Below are 25,918 nucleotides of genomic sequence, written 5' to 3'. Positions count from 1 at the left end.
GCGGCGGCGGCGGCGGCGGCGGGGCCCGGGCGGGACGCGGAGCGCGGGCGAGACGCGGGGCGGCGGCGCGCGCTGCTCGCGCCGTGACCTTCGCCGCTTTGTAGCCGCCTCGGACACGCCCCCTGACTCGGCGCGCGCCCGCCGCGCGGCCAATGGCGGCGCGGGGCGGGCCGTGTGGGCGGGGCCCGGCGGGAGCCCGCGGGCGCCCCCGCGCGGCCGGAGAGGGAGCCGCCGCCGCGGGGGCCCGAGCGCGCCCGGCAGCCCCGCCCCCCGCGCATCCCGGAGCAGCTTGGCCTGGCGGGCGCGCTGTGTCTCCGCCGCTCTCATGCCACTTCCACGGATGCCACCGCAATCAGACAACTGCTTCATAGACGCCACACCCCTAGGCCAGAGGCTGAGTAAAGCCCAGAACAGCCTCGCTTGGGAAAAAAGCCAAAGGTCTGGGGGGTTCCAAAAAACAACATGCGTGGTAATTTGTAGTCCCCTTGGTTTGAATGAAAAGATCCCCATCGTTTGTGTTTGAACCAAGCAGATAATGGTTTAGGGACTGAACCGCCAACAGCCACTGGGTGAGGTTAGGAAGGGAAAAAGGCTCGTGATAGAAATATTTCTGGGACCAGGCCAGAGCGATAGTTCAGTGGGTAGGACGTAAGCCTTGCATGCAGCTGACCTGGGTTCGATTCCCAGTATCGATACCCTATGGCACCCTGAGCACCGCTAGGAATGATTCCTGAGTGCAGAGCCAGGTGTGACCCCAAAAAGCAAAAAAATAAAAATATTTTTCTGGGAGTCCCAAGCGATAGGACAGCGGGTAGGACATTTGCCTTGCATGAGACCCACCCAGGGTTCAATTCCCTGCATCCCATAGGTCCCCCCGAGCACTGCCAGGTGTAATTCCTGAGTGCAAAGCCAGGAGTAACCCCTGAGCACCAACAGGTGTGACCCAAAACGCCCCCCCCACCAAAAAACCACCCTATTTGTTTTTTGCGCCTAGCGTTCAGCAACCATATTCCACATTTCAGAGGAGGTATTTAAAGATTCTCACCATCGGGGCTGGAGCACACACTTTGCATGCTGGAGGCCTGGTTTTCATCCAGAACCCACAGTACCCGAGCCACTCTGGGTACAGGCCCCTGGGCACAGGCCCCACGCCAAAATAAACTAATAAATGCGTTTGAATGTCAGATTCTGATCTGTCCCCAACCCCCAAAAAAAGAAGTGGAATATCCTTAGTGAAACAGGTGGTGTCCTGTCGCGGCGTCCACAGCCTGTCCAGGAGCAGACACAGGTTTGGACCCGATCACCAGGAGGAACAGCCACTTGTTTCCTGGGAGACCCTCCCTGGGCTGCTGCCCCAGAACCTGTGACTGGGCCACTGCCCGTGTGGCACTGTTGGGAAAGGCAGAGACTAAGTGCGAAGGGAGATCACAAGCGAAAAACTCAAGGTCCATGGGGTTGGAGCGATAGCACAGCAGGTAGGGCGTTTGCCCTGCACGTGGCCGACCCGGGTTCGATTCCCAGCATCCCATATGGTCCCCTGAGCACTGTCAGGAGTAATTCCTAAGTGCAGAGCCAGGAGTAACCCCTGTGCATTGCCGGGTGTGACCTTAAAAAAGCAACCCCCCAAAAAACTCAAGGCTCGTGTATTTGCATTCTAACCACACGTTTGAGCCACCATCTCTTTAGAGCTTTTGGGGTCCAGGTTGGATCTTGTGGTGACCAAGCGGCCCTGAGGCTGCTTTACCTGTGACGCTGCCCCTCTGGGCATCAGGATTCAATCAGGAAACATCACACCCTGCGCAGTGCCTGGCACACACCAGGTAAGCAATCGGGGTGGTTCTGTTATTTGTATTTGTCCTTGCGGGAGCCACAGGGGCTGTATCTAGCCATGCTCAGGGGGCTCCTGGGATCGAGCCCAGGGTCTTGCACATGCACAGGACGCGCCCCACCACCGAGCTGCATCCCTGGCCCCAGCAATGCGGTTTCTGAAGTCTTTTACAGATGTGTCAATAACAGGTCTCATTCCCCTGGCCCTGAGCAAGCCTCCAATCGCTGGGAAAGACGAGTAAGGAGAGGCAGCTACAATCTCAGGGCTGGGACGAATGGAGACGTTACTGGTGCTCAAGCAAATCGATGAACAACGGGGATGACAGTGATACAGTGAATGAAAAAATAAAAAGGTATCCGGGGATAGAGAGCTGGAGTGAGTTCTGGGATCCCTCTATTAATAGCGCCAGCAGTGATAACTCCTGGTTTCAATCCTCTGAGCCCAAGAAGGAAGTCAAGGGCCAGGGTGTGGCTCGGGGGTAAGAGCACTTGCCTTGCACTTGTGAGCGCTGGGCTCTAGCCCCGCTGTCTGCTTCCGTGTCTTCTTCTCTTCCTCTTGGATGGAACGGCCCGTCTCCCCCCCACCCCCAGGCCCCGATGCAGGAGAAGCAGAGAACTAAGCCATGGCAGGACAGCACCCAATTTATTAATTCAAAAACGTGAATTATTTCCAAAGGTTCTCCTACCCACTTAGCGAAGAGCAAGCAGGGAATGATTACGATTCCTTTTCGATACAATCATGCGGAGACATTCAGGCTCTGAGTATTCAAAGAAAAGAGAGGCTGTGACGAAGTGCCATGGCCCAAGAGCTAAGGGAGCTTCTGCAAGGGAAACCACTTCTCCGCTGTGTCTCGGAAGCAGGGCCGCTGGGCAGAAGCACTGAGTGACTCCTGCGTGCTTGCGGAGTTGGAGCGAATGACACGGGGGAGCACTAGGGAGCACTCAGGAGCCCTGTGGCCAGTGGGGTGAGCTCTGGGTCTCAGCTCTCCTGCCTGGGGTATATTCGGGTGGCGGATCTTGCTGCATCTCCATGCACAGTCCCTGCGTGTGAAAGCCTGTCCCTGACTGCACCCCCCTCTCCCTCCTGTTCCCTGCGGGGCCCGGGCCGGGGAAGAGAGCACAGTGGGTAGGTGCTGGCATACATGCAGTTGGCCCAGGTTCGATGTCTGGCACTCCAAACGGTCCCCTGAGCTCCACCGGGAGTAATCTCTGAGCTCAGAGCCAAGAGTAAGCCCTGAGCACAAAAACCAACCCCCCGCTGCACCCCTAGAAATACTGAGGAGTCCCTCAGAGCCTGGCAAATAGTGCAAAACCCTGAGACGTGCCTGGCACGCCAGGGCCCCTGGCTCTGATCCCCGGAGTCCCTAGCACGGGGCTCCCCCACAAACCCCCCAGTGAGGTCATTTCTCATTTTAAGTTTTTGTTTTGCTTATTTTTTGGGGGGAGGGAGCGTCTTCCACGTGTACTCAGGAGGCTGGGGGTCCCTCGTGGAAATTCTTGGCCGACTGAGCCTGCAATTCAATCCGAGGGCCCGAGGATGCGGTGCTGCTTGGGCCTTGGGGTGCCGGGAATTAGCCAAGCCCCCCCAGTAGTGCTCAGGGGCCGAGTGGGCTCAATTGTCTGCAAGGAGGGCAACCTTCTCTCTCCAGCCTGTTTTATTCTGAGCCTGGTATCCAGGTAACACCACCCCTCTGGTCAGGTGGGCAGTGACCCCCCGACTTTGCATCTGCTCCTCATTAAGCAGGAAAGACCCAAATATGGCCCGGAGCTCGAGGGGGGTGCCAGGCAGCACGCTCCGGCCCAGAGGGCCACAGCCACACCCACCTTCGAGAAGCACCAACCAGAACATGGCAGCTGGCACAGTTCTTGAAAACGTCTACCTTTGGGGTTGGTGCCGAGAGAAGAGAAGGACATCAGAAAAAGGGGTGCAGTCTCAAGTGCTTGGTGCCGGAAAGGTGCGGCCTGGAAATGTTCAAGGGTGGTGGGAAGACAGCGGGGAGGCTGGGCTCAGTCTGTGCCAAGCCGCTGAACGCGGCACTTCTGACCCGCCACGCAGCGTGGCCTCGGGTCGGAGACAAGCTGAGGGCCGTTCCGCCGAAGCCCTCGGCCAGCGTTTACGGCACCGTGAACACAAGAGAACACAAGCCAGATTCATACTTAAATTAAATAGCATGATTTAATTTAGTCTGCGGCTTAATCCTGGGTATTTAAGTTAAAAAAAAAAAAAGTTTTAATGAACTCTAAGTCACGAGTGTCACTGTCTCACTGTCCAGAAACCAGGCTCCACGGCGACGTCTGCAGCTGCTCTGGGCAGCCAGTCTGTGGCCTTCCTGTCTCAGGCTCAAACATTCTACACATCAACTGAAAAAAAAAAATTTTTTTTTTCTGGAGTTTTTCAGTTTTATTCTTCTAGAGCACAAGTTTCAGGCCTGCTACTGAGAAGGGTCTTCTAACAGGTACACAATGAGCTCGTAAGTGGACAGCACGATGGCCGTGTTGGGGATCTGCCGGATGAGCTGGGCAAAGAGTCCTCGGTAGAACGCCAGGTACCCCTCTTCCCGGAAGACCAGCCGCGCCGTCTGGAGGAAGGACTTGTACTTGGTGCCCTCCTCACGGAGCCGCGTCCTGATGACCTCTGCGGACACAAGCACGGGTTAGGCGCAGCCGCGACGGGAAGGGACGGTCCTTCTAGAACGCTTCCGAACTCCAGGACGGTGGAGGCCGTTCTAGACGCTAACAGGTCCCTGACTTAAAACTGCCAACTCTGAAAGAACTTCAAAGACCTGAGTGTGAGCGAGACTTGCTCTTAATTTCCTGAATCTAGGAGTGATGACTTTGAAGAAAACAAGCTGGCAGGAAGGCCCAGGAAGATGGGGTACGGGCTCTCCTTCAGGAGGATGTGCCTGATGGGGCTGAGTATCAAGCTAAGCCCTTGCTGCAGGAAACCTAGGTCAAACCCCGGCACTAGCATACACACACACACACACACACACACACACACACACACACACACACACACACACACACACACACGTTTGTGCTGTTCTATTCCCAACCAATTACACACTGTGCCATTATACACACACACACACACACACACACATGTGTTTATGCTGTTCTATTCCCAACCAATTACACACTGTGCCATTACACACACACACACACACACACACACACACACATGTGTTTATGCTGTTCTATTCCCAACCAATTACACACTGTGTCATTATACACACACACACGTTTATGCTGTTCTATTCCCAACCAATTACACACTGTGCCATTATATACACACACATACGTTTATGCTGTTCTATTCCCAACCAATTACACACTGTGCCATTATCCTCAAGTCTCTTTTAAGGGTGGGGTGGGGGCACCCAGCAGCTCTGCCAGCGATTCTGGGCGTGCTGGGCTGGTGGCTGAACACAAGGGCCTGCTGGTGGGCCCCAAAGGCCCTAGAGCTCCGGGCTCCTTTTTGTTAAGGACCCCAGGAGGGCTGGGGGGTCCTCCGGGGCTGCATCCATAGGAGGATACCGGGCCTGGCTGCAGCCACGGCAGGGCCTTCACTGCGAGCTCGTACCTCTCTTTAGGGCCTTATAAGCTGGTGGTTGCCACGCCGCCGAGGAAAGGAAAGGCTGAGAGAGAAAAACCTTCCCCCTCCCAGGGCGGCGTGGGGCCGGACCACCTTAGTTCACAGTCTGGAAGCATTTCTGCAAGAAGCCTCTGGGTGCCGAGAGTGGTTAGTGGGCCTCCGGGATCATGGGCCTTGGGGAACGGAGGAGCCGTTCGTGTGCAGCCCTCGGGGTCACATCTGGGCGGAGAGCGGCAGGGCAGGGCCTTCACCCCTGTACCGACTGACCCGTGTGCGGCCCCCCCCCCCACTGCCTGCTCTCACCCCCGTCCGTTCTAACCTTTGCCGCCCACCCCTTCCCTTGCAGCACGGCTCTGGGCACTGGCCACCGAGCTGACCCATGAGCCCGAGCACCTACCGTGGGGGTACGCGATGCAGGAGGCGCAGCCCTTGGAGAGGGCCGCAGCTGCCATGAGTCCAAAGAAACTCGTGGACGTTTTCTCGGTCCCGCCGGTGGCAGAGGCGAAGGGGGCTTCTTTCAGGTACTTCTTCAGGCTCTCGTAGATGGCGAAGCAGATGATGGTCTCCGAGATGCCGGCGTAGGAGGCCGTGAGGCCCCGGTAGAAGCCGCGGATGCCCTCGGTCTGGTACACGTAGCGCGCGCACTGCAGCGTGTTCATCTGCTTGGAGCCCCGCACTCTGCACAGGGAACGTCCACGCAGGCAGGCGGTCAGCGCCCGGGCTGCGTGCCCCAGCGCGGTGGCCTTCCCCGACCTCGGCCTGTGTCCGCGCAAGCGCCGCAGAAACCCGACGCCGGCCGGGATCTCCTCACGGAGGGCGTGACGGACACACCGGGCCACGCCGCGCTGCCCTTGTGGGGAAGGGCAGTGCTCTCACCCGGTGCGCTCGCGACCCCCGGGGTGCAGGAGCCCCAGGCCCACGGAGCCGCGCGCCCCTGGCTTCCCGCCCCACCCATCCTTCCTTGGCAGGCTCCGACAGTCAACACAGACTAGACACAGACACGACATAAGAGGCCTTCAGAGTGGCTGCCCTGGCCCCGGCCCCGGAGGAAAAGGATTCCCTGATGTAACGGGGGCTCCTGGGCCTCCAGACTGACGTTTCGCTATACCCCAACACCGTAACAAGGGCCTCCTAACCCGCGGCCAATCACCGGCCCCTTCCTAACCCGCGGCCAATCACCGGCCCCTTCCTAACCCGCGGCCAATCACCGGCCCCTTCCTAACCCACAGCCAATCACCGGCCCTGTCCTAACACATGGCCAATCACCGGTCCTGTCCTAACACATGGCCAATCACTGTCCCCTTCCTAACACGCGGCCAATCACCGGCACCCTCCTAGCACGGCCAATCACACCTTCCTAAAACGCGGCCAATCACCGACTCCCTTCTAACACCCAGCCAATCACTGGCCCCTTCCTGACACAAGGCCAACCACACTTTGCTAACTCATGGCCAATCACTGGCCCCGTCCTAACATCACGGCCCTGCTTACCACCAGGACTTGCCAGCCTGGCTCCTGGCCGAGTGCCCTGGCCTGTGCCCACGGAACACTGCACGCCTACCTAGTTCTCTGTGCTGTGACAGTTGAAAACTGCCTCCAGACAGTACCAGTGTCTCCAGGCGGCAAAGGGCCTCCCTCTCCTGGCCACAGCTATCAAAATAAAGCCCAAGGGACACTCCAATTAACAACAACAAAAAGCGGACGCCGGAGAGAGAGCACAGGGATCCCATTTGAAACCCAAGGCTCGCTGAGTACTGCGGGGTGGCCCAGGCACCTAGTAGTTCTCCAGGATGAGTGCCACATTCTGGAGAACTACGAGCAGTCCACAGGGCACCACTTGGGAGCCCCCACCCCCTCAAAAGAACCAAGGAAAGAAAAGAAAAAAAACCCAAGGGCTGGAGAGAAAAGAGTGTTAAGGAATTTGTGTTGCATGTGGCTAAGCCTGATTCAATTCTCAGCACTGCCTATGGTCCCCCAGCACCACCAGGAGTGACCCTGAGCACAGAGCCAGGAGTAAGCCCAGAGCATAGCTGGGTGTGGCCCCAAAACAAAACAAATCAAGATGATACAAGGGAAACAAGCTTAAATTCTGAATGCCACCCAGCAGTGGCCGCCCACCCTCCCGCCACTCTCTCAGATACTCCCGGTACATCCCTATAGCGCACCCTCCAACCACCTGGCATACTGGCAGACTAAATCCAGCACCCTTGCTGCCCTTGCAGGCCTCTGCCTGAAGCACTTCAGTCCTGTTTATTTCAAAGGTTCTAAACTTATCTGACACATGGCCCCCTTTTAAGAAAAAACAAACAAACAAAAAACAAAAACACCTTAGTGCCCGCCCTGCTCAAAATCTACCTTAAGGCGAGGCACAGACCAGCCCCCTCACCCCCACCCCACACTCCCTGCACCAGAGGCGTCAGCAGTGAGGCTTGACCTTCGACCCCTGAGCAGAGCTGGGTGCTCAGGTCTGATCCTGGGAGTGGGTGGGACGGTGAGCGAGGCCTCCAAGGGCCTCAGCATCCAGGTCCTCACCTTCATCCCACCGGCCTGGGCCTGCCCTGTGTCCAAGAGCTGCACTGACAGCCCCTCCCCTAGCTGTGCAGTGTCCCCAACACGGTCCTTCCGGGGTCCATGAAAAGAACGCAGAGACCTGACTTCCCAGAAACAATGATTTTGTTCACTTCTGGGCCCCCTCCGGCTCTTGGCAGTGCTGGGGCCACACCTGGTGGTGCTTAGAGGGCCACGTGGTGCCGGGGATTGAACCCGGGTCTCCTGCAGGCCAAGCCCGTGCTCCAGACTGGGGAGCCACAGCCACAGACAAGGTCAGCAAGCAAATAAATTAGCATCTTTGTATGAAGGTGCATGATTACATACTCCTTACAAGAGGAGGAATGCGGAAATGCAGGCCCGGGGTAGGGCTCAGCGGCCTGGCGGCCTGGGCCCAGCTCTGGAGCCCTCTGAGCTGCCCCTCCCCCACCGGCAGCACCGCAGACCATTGTTCTGTGATGGTCTGGAAACGCACTGCACCGTGTTCTCGGTGGGGACCATTTCCCCACAATGAGGGCACTTCTTTACAACAAAGAATAATATTTAACTCCTTTAACTTACTGCCACGTAATCGCACAGAACAGGGCCACACCGGCAAACAACACATGTCACTGTGATGGCAGTGACACGGGGACACGCGGCGTGGGGAGAGGCCCCCTGCGAGGCGGAGCCCACAGGGGCATAAGGCCAAGAGTCCGGTGGTTTCCTGGAAACTGCAGGGGTCCGAATGTCAAGCAAGGAATGAGGGGTTTTCCCTGACGGGATCGGGACGTGGAGGAGTGATCAGGGCTGCAGCGCCTTTCAGAGTGGGGGCTGGTGAGACAGTACCACGGGCAGGGCACCCCACACAGTCCCCTGAGCACCACCAGCCAAGAGTCACCCGAGCACCGCAGGGCGTGGCCAAGAAACAAAACAAACAACAGCCAAAGAAGGCTCTTTCCGGGCGGGGAGGGACGGAGGCAGTGGCGACTGCCGGCTCTCCACCCGGTAAGGCCGAGTCCTCCAGCCTCCCTCCAGGGGGCGCCCCTGCCCGCTCTCTCCCGGCTAGGTTAGGGCGACTCGGGACCAGCTCCGGGGCAGCCTCGTGCCCGTTTCCGGGCACATCTCGGGTGCTCTGGGAGCACCCTCCCAGAGCTCCCCTCGCCACTCGCTTCTCATTCCCGGGCCGGTTAGTACGTCTGCTGCGACGGTCTTCCCTTCACCCTGCGGCTCCTGTGACTGGCCTGTCTGTTCTAGGACAGGCTCCCTGGCCGGGACAGGGCTCCAGGGTGCGCCCTGCTCCCTGCCCGCTCCCTCGCTGACGCCACAGGGCGCCCTGGGCGAGCTCAGGACAGACACTGGAGCTGACCCTGAGTCCTGGCGCTCTGCCCTCCCCCGCGAGGTGAGCACTGGGGGGGGGCTCTGGGCGGGCTGGGCTGCAGCAGGGCCAATGTCCTCCCCCGCGGGACTTGTCTGCTGCCTCTGGCTTGCGATGGATCTCAACCCTGCACATGTCACTGTTCCACAAAACACGGACAGGCAGCCACTGAAGCGAGGGACCCCCAAACTCCTGTTTTAGGGAATCATCAGCAACTTACTTTCGTTCTAGCTGCATCCGGGTCTTAACCATCCATATGGGATTCATTAGGGTATTCGTGACAAAAGCTGCAAGAGAACAGAACAGGCTGTCACACATGGCCAGGGGGCGGCCGGCCTGTCCCAGCAGCAAGGCCCACAGTGCAGCGAGCGGGGGGACTGGCACCCTGGGCACTGCGGTGGTCCCTGAGGTGTGCCACAGGCCCTCCAGGGGATCAGATGGGTGCTGTCTGCCTGTCTACAGGACCGACACCTCGCCATGTCTGTAAGGGGGGCTGCTGTATACTGGGGATCAAGCTTGTGGCCTTGAACCTGGGGGCATGTGCTCCCTGTCCCTGGGCCATGCGGCTGGCCCTGACTAGGCACCTCTGGGATGCCATGCGGGGACACTGGGACGCAGCCTCTAGGCAGGCACGAAGCCGACACCGTCCCGCAAGTGTCACTTCCAGCCTTACGTTAATAAAATGCCTCTCCGTTAACAGAGCGACACTCGACAGCCTGTCCCGCAATCTACAAGTCTATCTTTGTGGCCGAGCACTCCCCGGGGAGGGAGGAGCCCCGAGTGGCTCGAGACCCCCAAGGAGAACAGGGGTGCCTGCCCGGACAGGGGGCTGTGGGCTTGGGGATGGGCCGACCCCCTGCACCCGCAGCGACTAGGGAAAAGCAGCTGGGCCGGGAAAAGGCCGGGACAAGCCGGGAGGACGCGGGAAGCACATTCCACTAGCAGAAGGCGGCTGCCCCGCCGCACGCAGGGGAGCGTCTGGAGGGGGTCCGGAGATCTCGCATCCGAGGAGACGCACCGGGATCCCCATCTCGGCCAGCCCGCCTGACCGCCCAGTCCCAGCAGTGAGCCCCGGGAGAGCCGCCTGAGGGGCGCAAGAGGCAGCATCAGTGCCTGCTGGGGGTGGGGGCTGTGGGCCAGGAGGGCGAGGGCACGAACCTGCAGAGCCCGCCGAGAAGATGTGCACCACGTTGCTGTTGGGCACGAAGATGCCGTTGAACTGCTCTTTGGCCTTGGAGTAGCACCCAAAGTACACAGCCCTGTGGGAACAGACAGAAGTGGCGTGCGGGCCACGCAGGGCTGCACCGCGCCGGAGAACGGCAGCTCCAGACGGTCTCCAAGGGTCCCGAGGAGTCCCAGAAACTGGGCGCAGCGGATACGCACGCTCCACCGACACGCTGCCTTCTGGAGACACTCGCCCCCTAGCACCAACCCGCACTGTGACTTGCCCCGGCTTTCGTGATGCCGGGGGAGGCCTCACACTTGCAAAGGCAGTGCCGGGCCCCTGAGCCACGTCCTGACCCCACACTCGGTGACTCGGGTTACCTGTGACGCTTCTGAAACACACCTGCACACAACGGCCTGAGCACGCCTCGTGTGAACGGACACGACGGGGCTGACCAAGGGTCCCATGGAAGCAGCCCTCAACTGTGCCTTCAAGAGGTGCTGCCCCGAGCCCACTCTCCGTCCTCCCCCGAGCCCACTCTCCGTCCTCCCCCGAGCCCACTCTCCGTCCTCCCCAGCCCACTCTCCGTCCTCCCCCAGCCCACTCTCCGTCCTCCCCCGAGCCCACTCTCCGTCCTCCCCCGAGCCCACTCTCCGTCCTCCCCCGAGCCCACTCTCCGTCCTCCCCCAGCCCACTCTCCGTGCTCCCCCAGCCCACTCTCCGTCCTCCCCGCCGGCCCCCGGCTTGGCTGCTCAACAGCTGGGATGAATTTTTCCTGCTCTTCACCAGCAACGTCAGGGAAAGCCGCTTCCCCCTGACTGGGCAATGGGCCCAGGATCTATTTCCAACTCAGCGTCTGGCCGTGCCACCCAACGCGCTCCTGTGACCCTGCCCAACTCCTCTGTCCCCCTCTGGGCTGGGAGCTGGGCCTGCTTCACACCAACAGCTGCCCAGATCGGGACGGCCGACAGGCAGAGAGTTGGTCTTCTGGGGTGCCGAGAGCCCAGAGGCCTCTCCACGGCACACAGCCCCGACGGGCAGGAGGGGCAAGTGGCCGCCTCCCCCGTAGAAAACGCTTCTCTGGTTAAAGAGGAATCCCGCACCTGGCACTCTGCAGGAGCCATTTCTAGAGGCACCTTCTCCCCTTTCCCCAACACTACTGCTTCCCCTCGGCACCCCACACACGCACCGACAGCATCGGACCTGCCAGAGCTGCAGGGGGATGTGTCTGTGGTCACACGTTCATGCACACACAGATACACGCACACACACAGTCCCTAACCAGGAGACAATCCCAACAGGTGTCTGTCTGTCTGTCTGTGTCTGTCTGTGTCTATTTGTCTGTCTATCTGTCTGTCTGTCTGTCTGTCTGTCTCTCTCACACACACACAAACACACACCCAAAAAAAACCAAACACACGGTCCCTGACCAGGAGATAATCCCAACAGACGTGTGTGTGTGTGTGTGTGTATGTGTGTGTGTGTGTGTGTGTCTGTCTGTCTGTCTCCCCCCCCCCCACACACACAATCTGACCAGGAGACAATCCCAATAGGCGTGCGTGTCTCTCTCTCTCTCTCACAAACATACACACACATACAAACACGAAGTCCCTAACACACACACACACACACACACACACACACACACCCTGGCATGAACACACACATACACACACACAAAAAAAAACACATGGTCCCTGACCAGGAGACAATCCCAACAGACATGTGTATGTGTCTCCCGTGTCTCCCCCCCCCACCACAGTCACACACACTCACACAGTCCCTGACCAGGAGACCATCCCAATAGGCGTGTCTCTCTCTCTCTCTCTCTCTCTCTCTCTCTCTCTCTCTCTCTCTCTCTCTCTCTCTCTCTCTCTCTCTCTCTCACAAACATACACACATGTACAAATACGCAGTCCCTAACCAGGAGGCATCTCACACACACACACACACACACACACACACACACACACACACGGATATGAGCACGCCCGTTGCTGTCACTCTCGTCCTCCACCTCCTGAACAGTGCTGCCGTGCAGCTCTGAGGCTGAGACGCTTACCTGGACGGTGCAACTCCAACCAAGTTTGGACCCAAGCCTCTGAAGAGTGACTTTGGTCCTTCCTTCTCCAAGATTGACCTGAAGGGCAGACAAGAGAAGAGGCATCTCTGAGCTCCTCCGGCATGCGCCCACAACCCATCTCCACACTCGGGGCCTCACGCCTGAGACTGAATTGGGGACAAGCTCAGGGCTGCGGGGCTGTGACCGAAAGCTCCAGGCGCTCAGAGCCGGGACCGGGCGGCCTCCCTGCCTCTCCCTGCTCTTCAGGAGCCTGGCGGCCACGCCCACTTTATTCTATTAAAGAGCTTAATATAAGCTCATTATCGGCCTGATCCGGAGACTCAGGGATACATCTCGGGAGGGAGCAATGCGCTGCGGAGATGCCTCCAGACCCCAAAGTCACCATCCAGTTAAAAATTAACTGCAGCTGTATCATCCTAGTTAAAATTTCAGAATTCTGGAGCACGCAGCCGCAGCTGATGGACCAGAGTACAAGGGCGTAACGTCTCCAGGGGAGATATGACAATCTTCACACACTCTCTTCGAGGGAACCTTTTCTTGGTCATTTTTAGCAGATTATTCATATGAGCAATACAAAATAAATTATTTAGGCTCTGCCTTTGGGACAGGCTTGGATGATGGTGGGAAGGTGTGATGGTGCTGGGACCGGTGCTGGAATATGGAATGTAATAAATTATCGTGAACAACTTTATGAAAAAAAGAAAAAAGAAAAAGATCCCCAGGCATGAATCCTTGGGTCCTGCAGGAGAGGAGCCACCTCACTCCAGAGGAGGCAGCGTCTGCCCGGCCCCGCCTGTGTGCCACACCCTAGGAGACACCGCTTCCAAACCCCCTGAGGCTGGCAGGCACGTGCCAAAGGACGTGCCATGTCCCCAGAACAAGAGTCGTGGAGAAACTGACTCGAGTTTTCTTTGGGTGGTGTTTCTGTTCAACTTACCCTTGGCCTATAATGTCACCCTGACCAGCGTCTCCTGAGGGGGTGATAACCCCCGCCCACGAGGCGGGACAAACCAGAAGCCACAGGAGTCTCGGGTGGAAACGGGGCGCTTCCTGTCTGCTTCAAGAGGGTGAATTTCCCGGGGGAGCTGAGTGATTTCTCTCTCCGGAAGGGGGTGGTACACCGACTGGGAGCCTCTAGATTCTCATCTGTTCTAGCAGATCTCTATTTGGGGGGCCACACCCAGCGATGCTCAGGGGTGACTCCTGGCTCTGCACTCAGGAATTACTCCTGGCGGTGCTCAGGGGACCCTATGGGACGGCGGGGATCGAACCCGGGTCGGTCGCGTGCAGGTCAGTGCCTTACTCACAATCATTCTGTATTTCAGGCTTTGGAAATTCCCTCATTTTCGCTCATGGCAGCGGGACCATTTAAATCCCCACCAGCAATGCTCACAGGCCCCAATTCCCCCACCCCCTTGCCAATGTGTGTTTCCCCCTGACATCCAGAGGCCACCAGGACGCCCCCTGGTGGTGCTCAGGGTATCATGCAGAGTCGGGACTGAACCTGGGACAGAGAACATTCCAGGCATCCAGGCACCTGCTCTACATTAAGTTCCTAGTCCCAAGATAATGCTTTAAAAAAATAATAATAATAATTATATATATATATATATGAGAGAGAGAAAAAAAGAGAGAGAAAGAGAGAGAGAGACTGACTGAGATTCCTTCGGACCCCACGGAAGGCTGAGGCGTCTGGGGCACCCGGAGAGCGTGAGCCCAGCGCCCGCCCAAGCAAGAGCCGGAGCAGCAGGAAACGTCACACTCCGCAACCGCTGCCACGCTCCCAGCCACGCTCCACTGCTCGGGAGGCGCCTCATCCAGAAAATAATCCGCCACAACACCTGGTGTATGGGTCAGTGAGTGACGCAACCTCCAGGCGCTCATGGAGTCCGACGGGCCACCTCCCTCCACCTCTGCCCACCTCCCGGCCGTCACCACGGGCCCCAACACCGCCACCCGGTTAAAAACTTAACCCCAGGGGCTGGAGCAATAGCACAGCGGGGAGGGCATTTGCCTTGCACGTGGCCAACCCAGGTTTGATTCCCAGCATCCCATAGGGTCCCCTGAGCACTGCCAGGGGTAGTTCCTGAGTACAGAGCCAGGAGTGACCCCTGAGCATCGCTGGGTGTGACCCAAAAAGCAAAAACAAAAAAAACAAAAAAAACAAAACTTAACTCCAGGGGCTGGAGCAATAGCACAGCAGGGAGGGCATTTGCCTTGCACGTGGCTGACCCAGGTTTGATTCCCAGCATCCTACATGGTCCCCTGAGCACCGCCAGGGGTAGTTCCTGAGTGCAGAGCCAGGAGTGACCCCTGAGCATTGCTGGGTGTGACCCAAAAAGAAAAAAAACAACAAACAACAACAACAACAAGAACAACAAAAAAAAACAACTTAACTCCAGCTGTATCACCCCATTAAAAATTCTGAACTTCCTGGAGCGAATCTCAAACTCTACCACACTGATAAAGCGGGCTGCACGGATGTGATACAGCGGACATCCAATCTCAACACAACAACAACCCACAAGGCTCAACCTGTAACAACGCCTGTAACATTGCCCGTACAAGTACTTAAGGACTCCGTGGTGAGATATAACAATCTCCATGAACTTTCTCCTAGAGAAGCAGTTTTTAATCATTCTGTTAGCGAATCATTGATAAGCAGTAGGAAACACATCACTGAGGGCCTGCTACCAGGGCAGGCCTGCGGGGGGTTGGGAAACAGGGAGACAGCGTGCAGGCAAGGTGATCATGGTGGGGCTATGCTGGATTACTGAACGCCAGCAACAAATCCTCATGAACAGCTTGGCAAACCACAGTGTTGACACAAAGTGCAAAAGGAAAATAAAAAAATAAGTTAAAAAATTGTTAAGGGGCGGAGCTGAAGTAATAGCACAGCGGGTAGGGCGTTTGCCTTGCACGCGGCCCACCCGGGTTCAAATCCCAGCATTCCATATGGTCCCCTGAGCACCGCCAGAGGTGATTCCTGAGTGCATGAGCCAGGAGTGACCCCTGTGCATTGCTGGGTGTGACCCAAAAAGCAAAAAAAAAAAAAAAAAAAATCGTTAAGGGGCTAGCGGGTCAGGATAGCGAGCAACACTCGCCTTGCAATAACTAAGCCCAGCTGAGTCCCCGGTGCCGAGACGGTGTGGTCCGTGGAAAACGCGCACGCAAAATTAAATTCGGCTCTGAGAGGGTGCGGGGTCCGTTCTTCCAAGGCCTCTCTCCACGCCCAGCAGGCCTGCCAAGCTCCTCCTCTTCAACGGCGTGACTTGACCGGGACCCAAGGGGATCCACTCGCACATTTTGTTCCCCTCCAGGTTCTCTTTGGGCACTTCCCAAGCAGGAGCCGGGCAGCCCAATGGTTGGGTGCTGGGGCAAGGCACACAGTGCTGCTCAGGTGTGGGGGCCGGGGGTCCCATCTGGTGGTGCCGGGGGCCTCCAGGACCACCTCTGCAGAGTCCGGGGCCATACGGTGCCTGCAAGGTACACGCCCTGGGCTGAGTTAAAGGGCTAGTTTTCTGGGGCGGGAGGACAGGAAGGAGGGGAGGCCTTTCCCTTGCTGGGGGGCGACCCAGGGTCCACCCCCCACCACATCTGGTTCCCTGAGCACCACCAGGAGTGATCCCTGAGCATCACCGAGTGTAGCACCCAAACCAAAGATCTTAGTAAAGATTTGGGGGATGCCCTAGCACAGCTGGGGCCACTGGGGCGACACCTGGTGGGGCTCGACAATGATCCGATCTCCTTCACTGAGAACTCCCTTCACGGGGGCATCCGGGCCTGCAGGCGACACCTTCTAAGCTGACGGAGCTCAAAAGTGCAGGGACAGAGCACCGGGTAGGGAGTCTGCCTTGCATGCGGTCAGCCCACGTTCAATCCTAGTGTCCCATATGGTCCCCTGAGCACTGCCACTGAGTGTCACTGGGTGTGGCTCCCAAACATACACATACACACACTCATCTGTCTGTGGGCGCTGAGGTAAGGCTTTATATTTGACCCCGAAGGCAAAGAACAACCTTTTGCTGCTCGGAGGATTCCATAAAGCTAACAGTGGGTGTCGAGCGACAGCACAGCGGGGAGGGCGTCTGCCTTGCACACGGCCGACCCGGGTTCAATCCTCGGCATCCCATACGGTCCCCCGAGCACCACCAGGAGTAATTCCTGAGTGCAGAGCCAGGAGGAACCCCTGAGCATCGCTGGGTGTGACCCAAAAGGGGAAAAAAAGCGAACAGTGACGCAAATCTGGCCAGCTCATGCGTTGCTCTGTTTTCCTGGCCTGCCCAAGGGTGCTCAGGGCCCACTCCCAGCTCTGCACTCAGAGATCATCCCGGCGGGGTCAGAGCACCATGCTGGGGGCTGGGCAACAACCTGGGTCGGCCACATGCCAGGCGAGAGCCCACCCACTGCTCGCTCTCTCTGGCCCGGCCAACTTCTACTTCAGGCAAGTGCCGCCCTCCCGGAGAGCGCGCGCCCCACAGCCCAGGCGGAGGCATCGCTCTCAGTCTATGAGGCCGCCGCACTGCCCGGGTGCTCTGACGCTTGGTTTGGCGCTCGACATGGGCTCCCTGGAGATTGCTCGCTCTGCTGTCACCAGGGCTCGAGATGCACAGTGACGGGCCACTCTCAGGCAGGAGGCGCCATGGCGGGGAACAAACTCGTGGCCCGAGCAGACTTAAGTGGCCAGAGCTGGTGCTTCCGGCCACGGAGCCATCCCTGGGCCCCTTTATTTGCTGACAGATTCCCCAGATCCTTCCTTCCTCAGAGCGCTGAGACTCTGCTAGATTCTCCGAGTGTGCAGGAAGGAACTTTTCTCCTCTCTCTCTTGCGGGTAAAATATTTCAGTAGCATCAGTAGCTTTTTATTATTATTATTATTATTATTATTATTATTATTATTTTATTTATTTATTTATTTATTTATTTATTTATTTATTTATTTTGCTTTTTGGGTCACACCTGGCGATGCACAGGGGTCACTCCTGGCTCTGCACTCAGGAATTATTCCTGGCGGTGCTCAGGAGACCCTATGGGATGCTGGGAATCGAACCCAGGTTGGCCACGTGCAAGGCAAACGCCCTCCCCGCTGTGCTATCGCTCCAGCCCTTATTATTATTATTATTACTTTTTGCTTTTTTGGGCACACACAGCGATGCACTCAGGAATTACTCCTGGCAGTGACCATATGGGATGCTGGGAATTGAACCCGGGTCAGCTGCGTGCAAGGCAAACGCCCTCCCCGCTGTGCTATCACTCCAGCCCCAGCTTCAGTAGCTTTATTGTTATTATTTCTTGTTCCTGTATTTATTATTATTATTATTATTTTTTGCTTTTTGGGTCACACCTGGCAATGCACAGGGGTCACTCCTGGCTCTGCACTCAGGAATTACTCCTGGCAGTGCTCAGGGGACCATATGGGATGCTGGGATTTGAACCTGGGTCGGCCGCGTGCAAGGCAAACGCCCTACCCGCTGTGCTATCGCTCTAGCCCCCTTGTTCCTGTATTTGTACCTCTAAATAGTGGCTTGGCTCTGTAAAACTGCCTTTATTCATATACAATATGATCATACGTATAGAAATACTAAGGATTCACTGAAAATGACTGCAATGAACAAGGTCAAAATTACACATCTAGGGGCTGGAGCGAGAACACAGCGAGTAGGGCATTTGCCTTGCACACAGTCAACCCGGGTTCGATCCCCGGCATCCCACATGGTCCCCGAGCACCGCCAGGACTAATTCCTGAGTGCAGAGCCAGCAGTAACCCCTGTGCATCGCCAGGTGTGACCCAAAAAGGAAAATAAAAAAGATTACACGTCTAAGTAAGGTGATCCGCTGTGGGTCAGGAGACGCTCAGGCGAGGCCTTGCTCTCACGAGGCCCCTAGTTTGGTCCCAGGACAGCTCGGCCCTGCGCCCCCACTCCCAGCGGCCGGCTGGGCATCGCCACAAGGGGGGGCCAGCCCCTGAGCACGGCTGGGGAGGCCTCGACTTAAATCCCAAATCCTCAGCGCCGGAGATGGGGCAGTGGGGAAGGAAACAGCCGCCAACAGTGGCCCTGAGCTCAGCTGGGCGTGGCCCCAGAGCAAAAGGCAAACTAGAAAAAGTTGCTTTATTGGGGGGGGGACACGACACGCGACACACTCCCAGCCTGACCCCAGGCTCCCGCTGCAGACTCGCGCCTCAGCCCTCGCGGCTTCCCCTCGCCTGATTAAAATGCTCATTTGTGTGTTTCGGGGCCACATGTGGCTGTGCTCAGGGCTTAGGGCCACACCGGGAGCCGGGGACTGACCCCGGGTCAGTGGCGTGCAAGGCAAGTGCCCAACCCACTGCTCTATCACTGCGGCCCTAGAACATTCTTCAAATAAACAGCAACAGCGAGTCTCGGCGAGTGCTGGGCCCCTCCAGTGCCACCCCGGCGGGCACCAAAGCCACCTGTGCAGAACCCCAGGACATCTCCGCAACAGCAAAGACAACGGCAAGGGAGGGAAGGGCGGCGTCCCGGCAGGAGCTGGCCCAGCAGGCGCGAGGCCGTGAGTCCCAGCGGGGCCCGTCGCCGCGTGCACCACCCACCCAGGCCTGGGCACCCTGTCAAGGAAGCAACAGGGCGACGGACACAGTGGGGGAAAGCTCCAGACGACAAAGAGCAGCGGAGCTCGGTCACAGAAGCTCCCGGAGCCCGACACTAGGACGAGGACGGGGCGTCCCGGGGGGTCCCACGGGCTGAAACAGGCGGCTCAGCCTTCACTGTGCACGAGAGCTTCGCCTCTCAACGTCCTCCTTCCCCCAGACCAGCGCCAGCTTTGCGAGAGCCAAGGTTGGGGCCGGAGCGAGAGCACAGCGGGGAGGGCGCTTGCCTTGCATGCGGCGGACCTGGGCTCGATCCCCGGCATCCCATAGGGTCCCCTGAGCACCGCCAGGAGTGATTCCTGAGTGCAGAGCCTGGAGGAACCCCCGAGCATCGCTGGGTGTGACCCACCCCCCCCAAAAAAAATTTTTTTAAAGCCAAGATCTTTGAGCGACACCTTCAAGGAATACCCCGAGGTGGCCAACACCTGGTGATGCCGTCTGTGACGGAGATCTGCAAACACGCGTACCAACCAACACCCCGTTCTTTCTGGTTTTGAGTTTGGGGGAAAGGGGTGAGGGGGAGGGTCATACTCCACAGTGCTGGGCTGCTCCTGGTGGTGCTCAGGGGACCGTGTGGGGCTGGGGATCGAACCCGGGGCTCCGGCCCCTCGAGGCTTCTGGAAGGCCCCGAGGCTGACGCTGGGCGGCCCCAGGCATCACCTGGCCACCGGCCGGCAGCTCCGTCCCGGGAGCTGGGTGTCTTTCACGCAGGACGCACAGGGAACGCGTGTCCTCAAGTGACTCGGGCCTTTTAAGAACGGCAGAGCCTGTCTCCATAGCGACGCTATTAACAGTGGGCAAAAAGTCAGATCTCTTACATAATTCGAACCTCTAACCCAGCTGGGTGTTTACAAAGCTTGTCTCCAGCCATCGAGGCCCTGCTATAAATGGAACGCTTCCCGTTCAAAACAAGCCACCAAGGGTCCGGGCTGAGGTTCCCAGACCCAGAGGACAGTCGCGGACATTTTCACTGGGGAAAGAAATGCACAGGACAGCCGGTCTCGCGGGCAGCCCTGCCCCCGCCACCCACGTGGGCCCAACTCGCACGGCACAGGCTGATCAGACAAAGCCCGGGACGCGCTGACGTATCGGAGCGCGCGGGCCAGGGGGAGAGATGCCGGCTCCTGACTCTCGTGTTTCAGATCAAAAAGGTACTGTGAAAAAACAAAACCAGGGGCCAGGGAGGACAGCAGTAGAGAGCCTGCCTTGCTCGCAGCTGACGTGGGTTCGAACTCAAGACACCCCACAGCCCCCCAGTACCGCCCGGACTGACTCCTGAGTATGGGGAGACTGGCCAGGGCGGCCCAGAGGGAAGAAGGTACTTGAGTCATCTGGATGGGAGTTCTGATGCAGAAACGGAAGATTAAATGATAAAATTTAAAGGACTGAGTAATAGTTCAGCAGGGAAGTATTTGCCTTGCACGCAGGTGACCGGGGTTCGATCCCCAGCATCCCATAAGGTCGCCTGAGCACTGCCAGACTGCTTAGTGCAGAGCCCGGAGAAAGCCAAGTACCACTGGGTGTGGCCTAAAAGGCCAGTCAAACAAAATCAAATCATTTAGAGTCTGGGCTGGGTACGAGACAGCTCACAGTGTAGGTGGGCCTGGCGCCCCTGGGCCCAGCACCGAACTGAACTCTCTGGGTGGCCAGTTGAGAACCACCTGGAGGGTGGGGGGAGGCAGGCCTGAGTCCCAGGAGCACTTTTGGGAAGGGCTCTGAGATAAAAGGATAAAACTCAATTAAAATAAAGACATTTACAAGCAGAGACAGGAACAGACTATCATTGTCCCTCTCCGCAAACTGAGGAAGGGAGAAGAGGAGCCAGAGTGACAGCACAGCGGGCAGGCGCGCCCTGCACGCCGCTGACTCAGGCTGATCCCTGGCACCCCCTATGGTTGGTCCCCTGAGCCCCGCCAGGAGTGATCCCAGAGCACTGAGCCAAGAGTCAGCCCTGAGCACTGCCCCACCCCCCACCAAAACCAAATTCTTTTGTCTTCTCAAGTAACGAATTCAAACCATCAAGGTGCGCGTGCTGCGCAGAGAAGGCGGTGCTGGGAGGCGAACCAGCGCACGGGCCACGAGCCAACGCCGCTCGCACCCGAAAGGTCAGTTCCGCTGGGCTGGGGGAAGGTTCGCCCAGCACCCCCATGGCCCCCCAAACCCCAGCAGGAGTAAGGCCTGAGCACTGCCGGATGTGGCCCCCAGACAAAAAAAAAAAAAATCATACATATGAAAGGTCAGGGGGCCGGAGCAATAGGGCAGGCTGGAGGGTGTTTGCTTTGAGGACCCGGGTTCAATCCCCGGCATCCGATATGGTCCCCTAAGCACCACCAGGAGTAGTTCCTGAGTGCAGAGCCAGGAGTAACCCTGAGCGTCACTGGGTGTGACCCAAAAAGAAAAAAAAAAAGGGTCAAAAAAAAAAAAAGAGAGAGAGAGAGAAAGGTCAGTTGCAGTTGAGAGCAAGCTTCACAAGGAGGGTGACGGTGGAGGGGAGCAGCGGGGGAGGGGGAACAACGCCGGCTCCCCTTGGGAGAGGAGGGCTGGCCCCGACGGGTCTGTGCCGGGCTGTCACCCTGTCACCCTGGTCAGCTGCATGCAAGGCAAAGTGCCCTCCCCACTGTACTACCACTCCTGCCCCAGAAAACATTTTTCTAATATGTGAAAAAATTGATTCTTACTAATTCTTTTTTTTTTTTTTTTTTTTTGCTTTTTGGGGTCACACCTGGTGATGCACAGGGATCACTCCTGGCTCTGCACTCAGGAATTACCCCTGGTCGTGCTCAGGGGACCATATGGGATGCTGGAAATCGAACCCGTGTTGGCCGCGTGCAAGGCAAATGCCCTACCCACTGTGCTATCGCTCCAGCCCCCCCCCCTTTTTTTTAATTCTTATCCTCGATATGTTGAGGTAACTCCAGAGTAAGTGGTTTAACAAAAGGATCTTATTCCTGGATCCACGGAATATAGGGCTGAATTTGGTTTTTGTTTTTTTAGCTTTTTGGGTGACACCCAGCGATGCTCAGGGGTTACGTTACTCCTGGCTCTGCACTCAGGAATTTCTCCTGGCAGTGCTCGGGGGACCATAAGGGGTTGACCGCCGGTGCAAGGCAAACACTCTCCCCACGGTGCCCGTTCCAGCCCCAACGGCTGATTCTGGGAGTGGGGCGTGCACCTCCGCCTGCTACCACTGCCAAGTGCTTCGAGACACCGTCACCCTGGGGTCCTCCACCCCACTTACAGCACCGCTGGGCCTGGGATCAAGGCTGCTGGAGCGGGGAACGGCCCAGGGGGCCGGGGCTCAGGGACCCTCCCGAGTACTGCGCTGGTCACGGGAGCATCCCTGGGAGAGGCCCCCATGCTCCAAGCCAGGAGGACCCCTGGAACAGCGCTGACGGGAGTCTCCCCAAACCCAAGGTCTGCGCCCTCGCCGGCACCTCTGCACCGCGCTGTCCAGCTCAACGGTGGGAGGCATGTGAGGGCCATCTCAGCAGCCCGGGGACGGGGTCGCCCACAGCCCGCCCCGGGTCCTGCCAGGAAGGTGGCGAGAAGCTTCCCCAGTGAGTGTGGAGCCCCAAACAGGACTGGAACCCCAGCTTCTGTCCACTGTGCATCTTGGGGAACCCTGGTGGACGGCAGGCACGGGGAATGAGGCCCCACAGAGCCACGGGCTGGCCCGGGACACCCAGACTGCGGGGAAGGGGCGGGGAGGGGGCGGGAGGGCAGGAGGGAGGGCAGGAGGAGGGACGAGGCAGCAGCCCCCTGTTAATGGTCCCAACTGGGTCAGGCAGGTTAGCGGGCAGGACAGGGCCGGCCCGAGACTCCGCCCCAGCCACCCCCAGGCGCCCTCCCCTTCCCGACCTTGAGACCCACACTCAGGTATTTGGCAAGAACGAGGAGGAAGTTCCTTCTGAAGGCACGAGTGAAGTTGGCAAATCACCTGTCCCAGTTCTGCTTCGTCACCAGCACTGGGTGTTCCTCGGCACAGACGTGTCACGGCACGAGGGGAAGCAGGATGGCGAGGGGTCCCGGCCCCCCCCCCCCAAGCTGGCGCCCTCGGGTGTGCCTGGAGCCCTGGGCCCTCCCCCGTGGCACTCCCTCGCCCACAGCCGGCACGGGCACCCGCCCGAGACCCTCGGCCAGATGCCCAGGCGGAATCCCTCAAATAAACAGGCGCCTCCCCGGACACGCGGCCTTTCCCCAGCGAGCGCTGAGCGGGGTCTGCAGCAGCCCCCTCCTCTCCAAGGACGAGCCTCAGACGGTCTGACGCTCACCGTTAAACTAGAGCTTCAGACGGTCTGACGCTCACCGTTAAACTCAGCCACTACACACTGACCTCTCAGTGGCACTAACGATACCAGACACTCTCAAGGAGTTTTGAGCGACTAATTTTTGCCCTCAGCAGAAATGGGGAAGCCACCCAACTCACCCGACTCACCAGCCGCTCGGCAAGCAAACGGGATGTCTCAATTAAACGCAGTAACAGTAATAAAGGGAGCTGGCACAAAACAGTACATTTTACAATCATTCTACTACACGTATTTCCAATCCTTCCTAGAAATGAAAATCATTCCCAAATACAAACACAAAACGAAGGTTGTCGATGAGGCAGAACCTCCGTCCTCGGGGCGCGCGGGGAGGGGACTTACTTCAGAACCTGGATGAGTCCTGGTGTCACCGACGTTGGTCTCACCACTCCAGCTCCGCTGATGGTCCCCAGGTGCACCTGAGGGTAGTAGACTGTCCCGAGGGCTAACCTTGAAGACTGTAGCCGCGTCTTGATGACTTCGAGTGGACACGTGAAGATGGCGCCCACGGTGCCCCCGCACCTGCGAGAAGACAGCAGAGGCGGTGAGGTGAGGCAGCCCCCGCCCAGGGACCCCGCATTCTCGGGCCCTGCAGGGAGCCGGTTCTCCATCTCTTATGCCAGGGTCGTGGCAGGGCATGAAAACCACGGCTCTGCCCGCCCTGCTCCGGGATCCCAGTGCCCCTCCGGGAGGACACACGTTGTCCATCTGTGTCCAGGTATAGCATTTTCCCGATTTCTTTCTTTTTTTTTTCTTTTTGGGTCACACCCAGCGATGCACAGGGGTTACTCCTGGCTCTGCACTCAGGAATTACTCCTGGCGGTGCTTGGGGGACCCTATGGGATGCCGGGGATCAAACCCGGGTCGGCCTCGTGCAAGGCAAATGCCCTCCCCGCTGTGCTATCACTCCGGCCCCATTTTCCCGATTTCTTACCACCAGACACTCCGTTTCCCCACCACGGCGCACAGACTATCCCGGAAAATGACATCTTTTCGCCGTGAAACCGGTTATTTGTATAATGCTACTCTTCTGAAGTCCAAGGCCTTAATTTGGACCGACCCACTGGGCTCCATGGAAACTGACCCGGAGGCTTACTTGGAATCAGAAAGCTCTCGAGTGTCTGCGGGACCGGCAACTCATCCCCTGGGTTCCTGTGGCCCTGACCCGTCCCCTGTCCCCCTCGTGAAACATCGCGGGCGTTAGAACGAGAATTCCTCCTCCCAGGGGGCTCCTCCGGGTCTGGGACACCGCTCCCTTCTGTTCCTCAACGGTCCAGCCCCGGTGCAGCCACGAGCCGCCCGCCCACACGTGCCTCGCAGCCAGAAGGGACCCTGCGTGCCCGGGGGCCGTATCAGGGTGCCCGAGCTTACTCCTGGTGGCTTGCTGACCGCAGGGGACGGACTAAACCCGAGTGGAAGTGTGCACGGCAAGAGCCCTCCCCGCTGAGGGGTTCTGCATCTGCAAAGGGGCTACCGGGCCCCCTGGGCCGGGAGACTCCCCTCTGGGCCCCAGTCCTCGTAGGAAGGGGGCAAGACAGGTCCCCCCCCACAATGACCAACACCAGCAGGAGGAGGGCGGGGCTGACCCGCTTCCTGCTCTGTGGCTCCGCCAGGAGGTGGGGCCGGGCGACTGGGCGCCACTGTCCCCGCCAGTCCCCCCGCCAGGCCTGGCGCTGCCTGGAGCCAGGACGTGCCGTGGCGGGGCGCGGGGCAGCCCCAGCCCGACTGCGCTGACCGAAGGACCCGGACAAGCATCCAGCCCCGAACAATCCCACGCGCACGGACAGTGGGTCCATCAGATCTGACATGCAGCCGAATGCCAGGAAGGCCTGAAGAGCAGGAGGCCCCGCCCTGCTGGGCCCCAGAACCGGGGGTGGGAGGGACTGCTGGGAGAGGCCCACCCCCCAGAAAATACAACAAAACTTTTGCTTTTTGGGGATCACACCCGGTGGACTCGGGCCCATAAGGGGGTTGAATGTGGGTCAGCGGCCAGGCATGAGTCTTAACCACTGCACTATCCGGTCCCAAAGAGCCCAAGCCAATAACCCATGCCCAAGCATACAAAACAAATTCTTCTTTTTTTTTTTATTTTTGGGTCTTTTTTCTCTTGGAGAGCCCGGCAAGCTACCGAGAGTATCCCACCCACGCGGCAGAGCCTGGCAAGCTCCCTGTGGTGTATTCGATATGCCAAAAACAGTAACAATAACGGGCCTCATTCCCCTGGCCCTGAAAGAGCGCCCAATGAGGCAGCACTGGGAAGGACGAGTAAGGAGAGGCTGCTAAAATCTCAGGTTCTTCGTGTTCCTGGGGCGAGCAGACTCCATTGGGCTACACCAGCATGCGACAGGGACGAATGGAGACGTTACTGGCGCCCACTCAAGCAAATTGATGAACAATGGGATGACACTGATGA

The 25,918-nt window shown here is 58.3% G+C and overlaps 1 protein-coding gene across 1 annotated transcript in view; it reads right to left on the bottom strand.

The window, feature by feature from the left end:
• Positions 1-2,448: 2,448 nt before the first annotated feature.
• Positions 2,449-25,918, bottom strand: part of SLC25A33 (solute carrier family 25 member 33) — a 29,684-nt gene continuing 6,214 nt past the window's right edge. The window contains exons 2-7 of the mRNA XM_004607060.2: positions 23,848-24,027; positions 12,554-12,631; positions 10,485-10,585; positions 9,547-9,613; positions 5,820-6,100; positions 2,449-4,462 (exon numbers count right to left, since the gene is read on the bottom strand). Coding sequence (XP_004607117.1) covers positions 4,260-4,462; positions 5,820-6,100; positions 9,547-9,613; positions 10,485-10,585; positions 12,554-12,631; positions 23,848-24,027 — 910 coding nt within the window. The 3' untranslated portion in view covers positions 2,449-4,259. The remainder of the gene's footprint in view (positions 4,463-5,819; positions 6,101-9,546; positions 9,614-10,484; positions 10,586-12,553; positions 12,632-23,847; positions 24,028-25,918) is intronic.

Source organism: Sorex araneus, chromosome 5, assembly GCF_027595985.1.
Source record: "Sorex araneus isolate mSorAra2 chromosome 5, mSorAra2.pri, whole genome shotgun sequence".
In the NCBI taxonomy this organism is placed as follows: Eukaryota; Metazoa; Chordata; class Mammalia; order Eulipotyphla; family Soricidae; genus Sorex; species Sorex araneus.
Note: the sequence above shows the minus strand (reverse complement) of the source record. Positions and strands in the feature narration are given on the sequence as shown.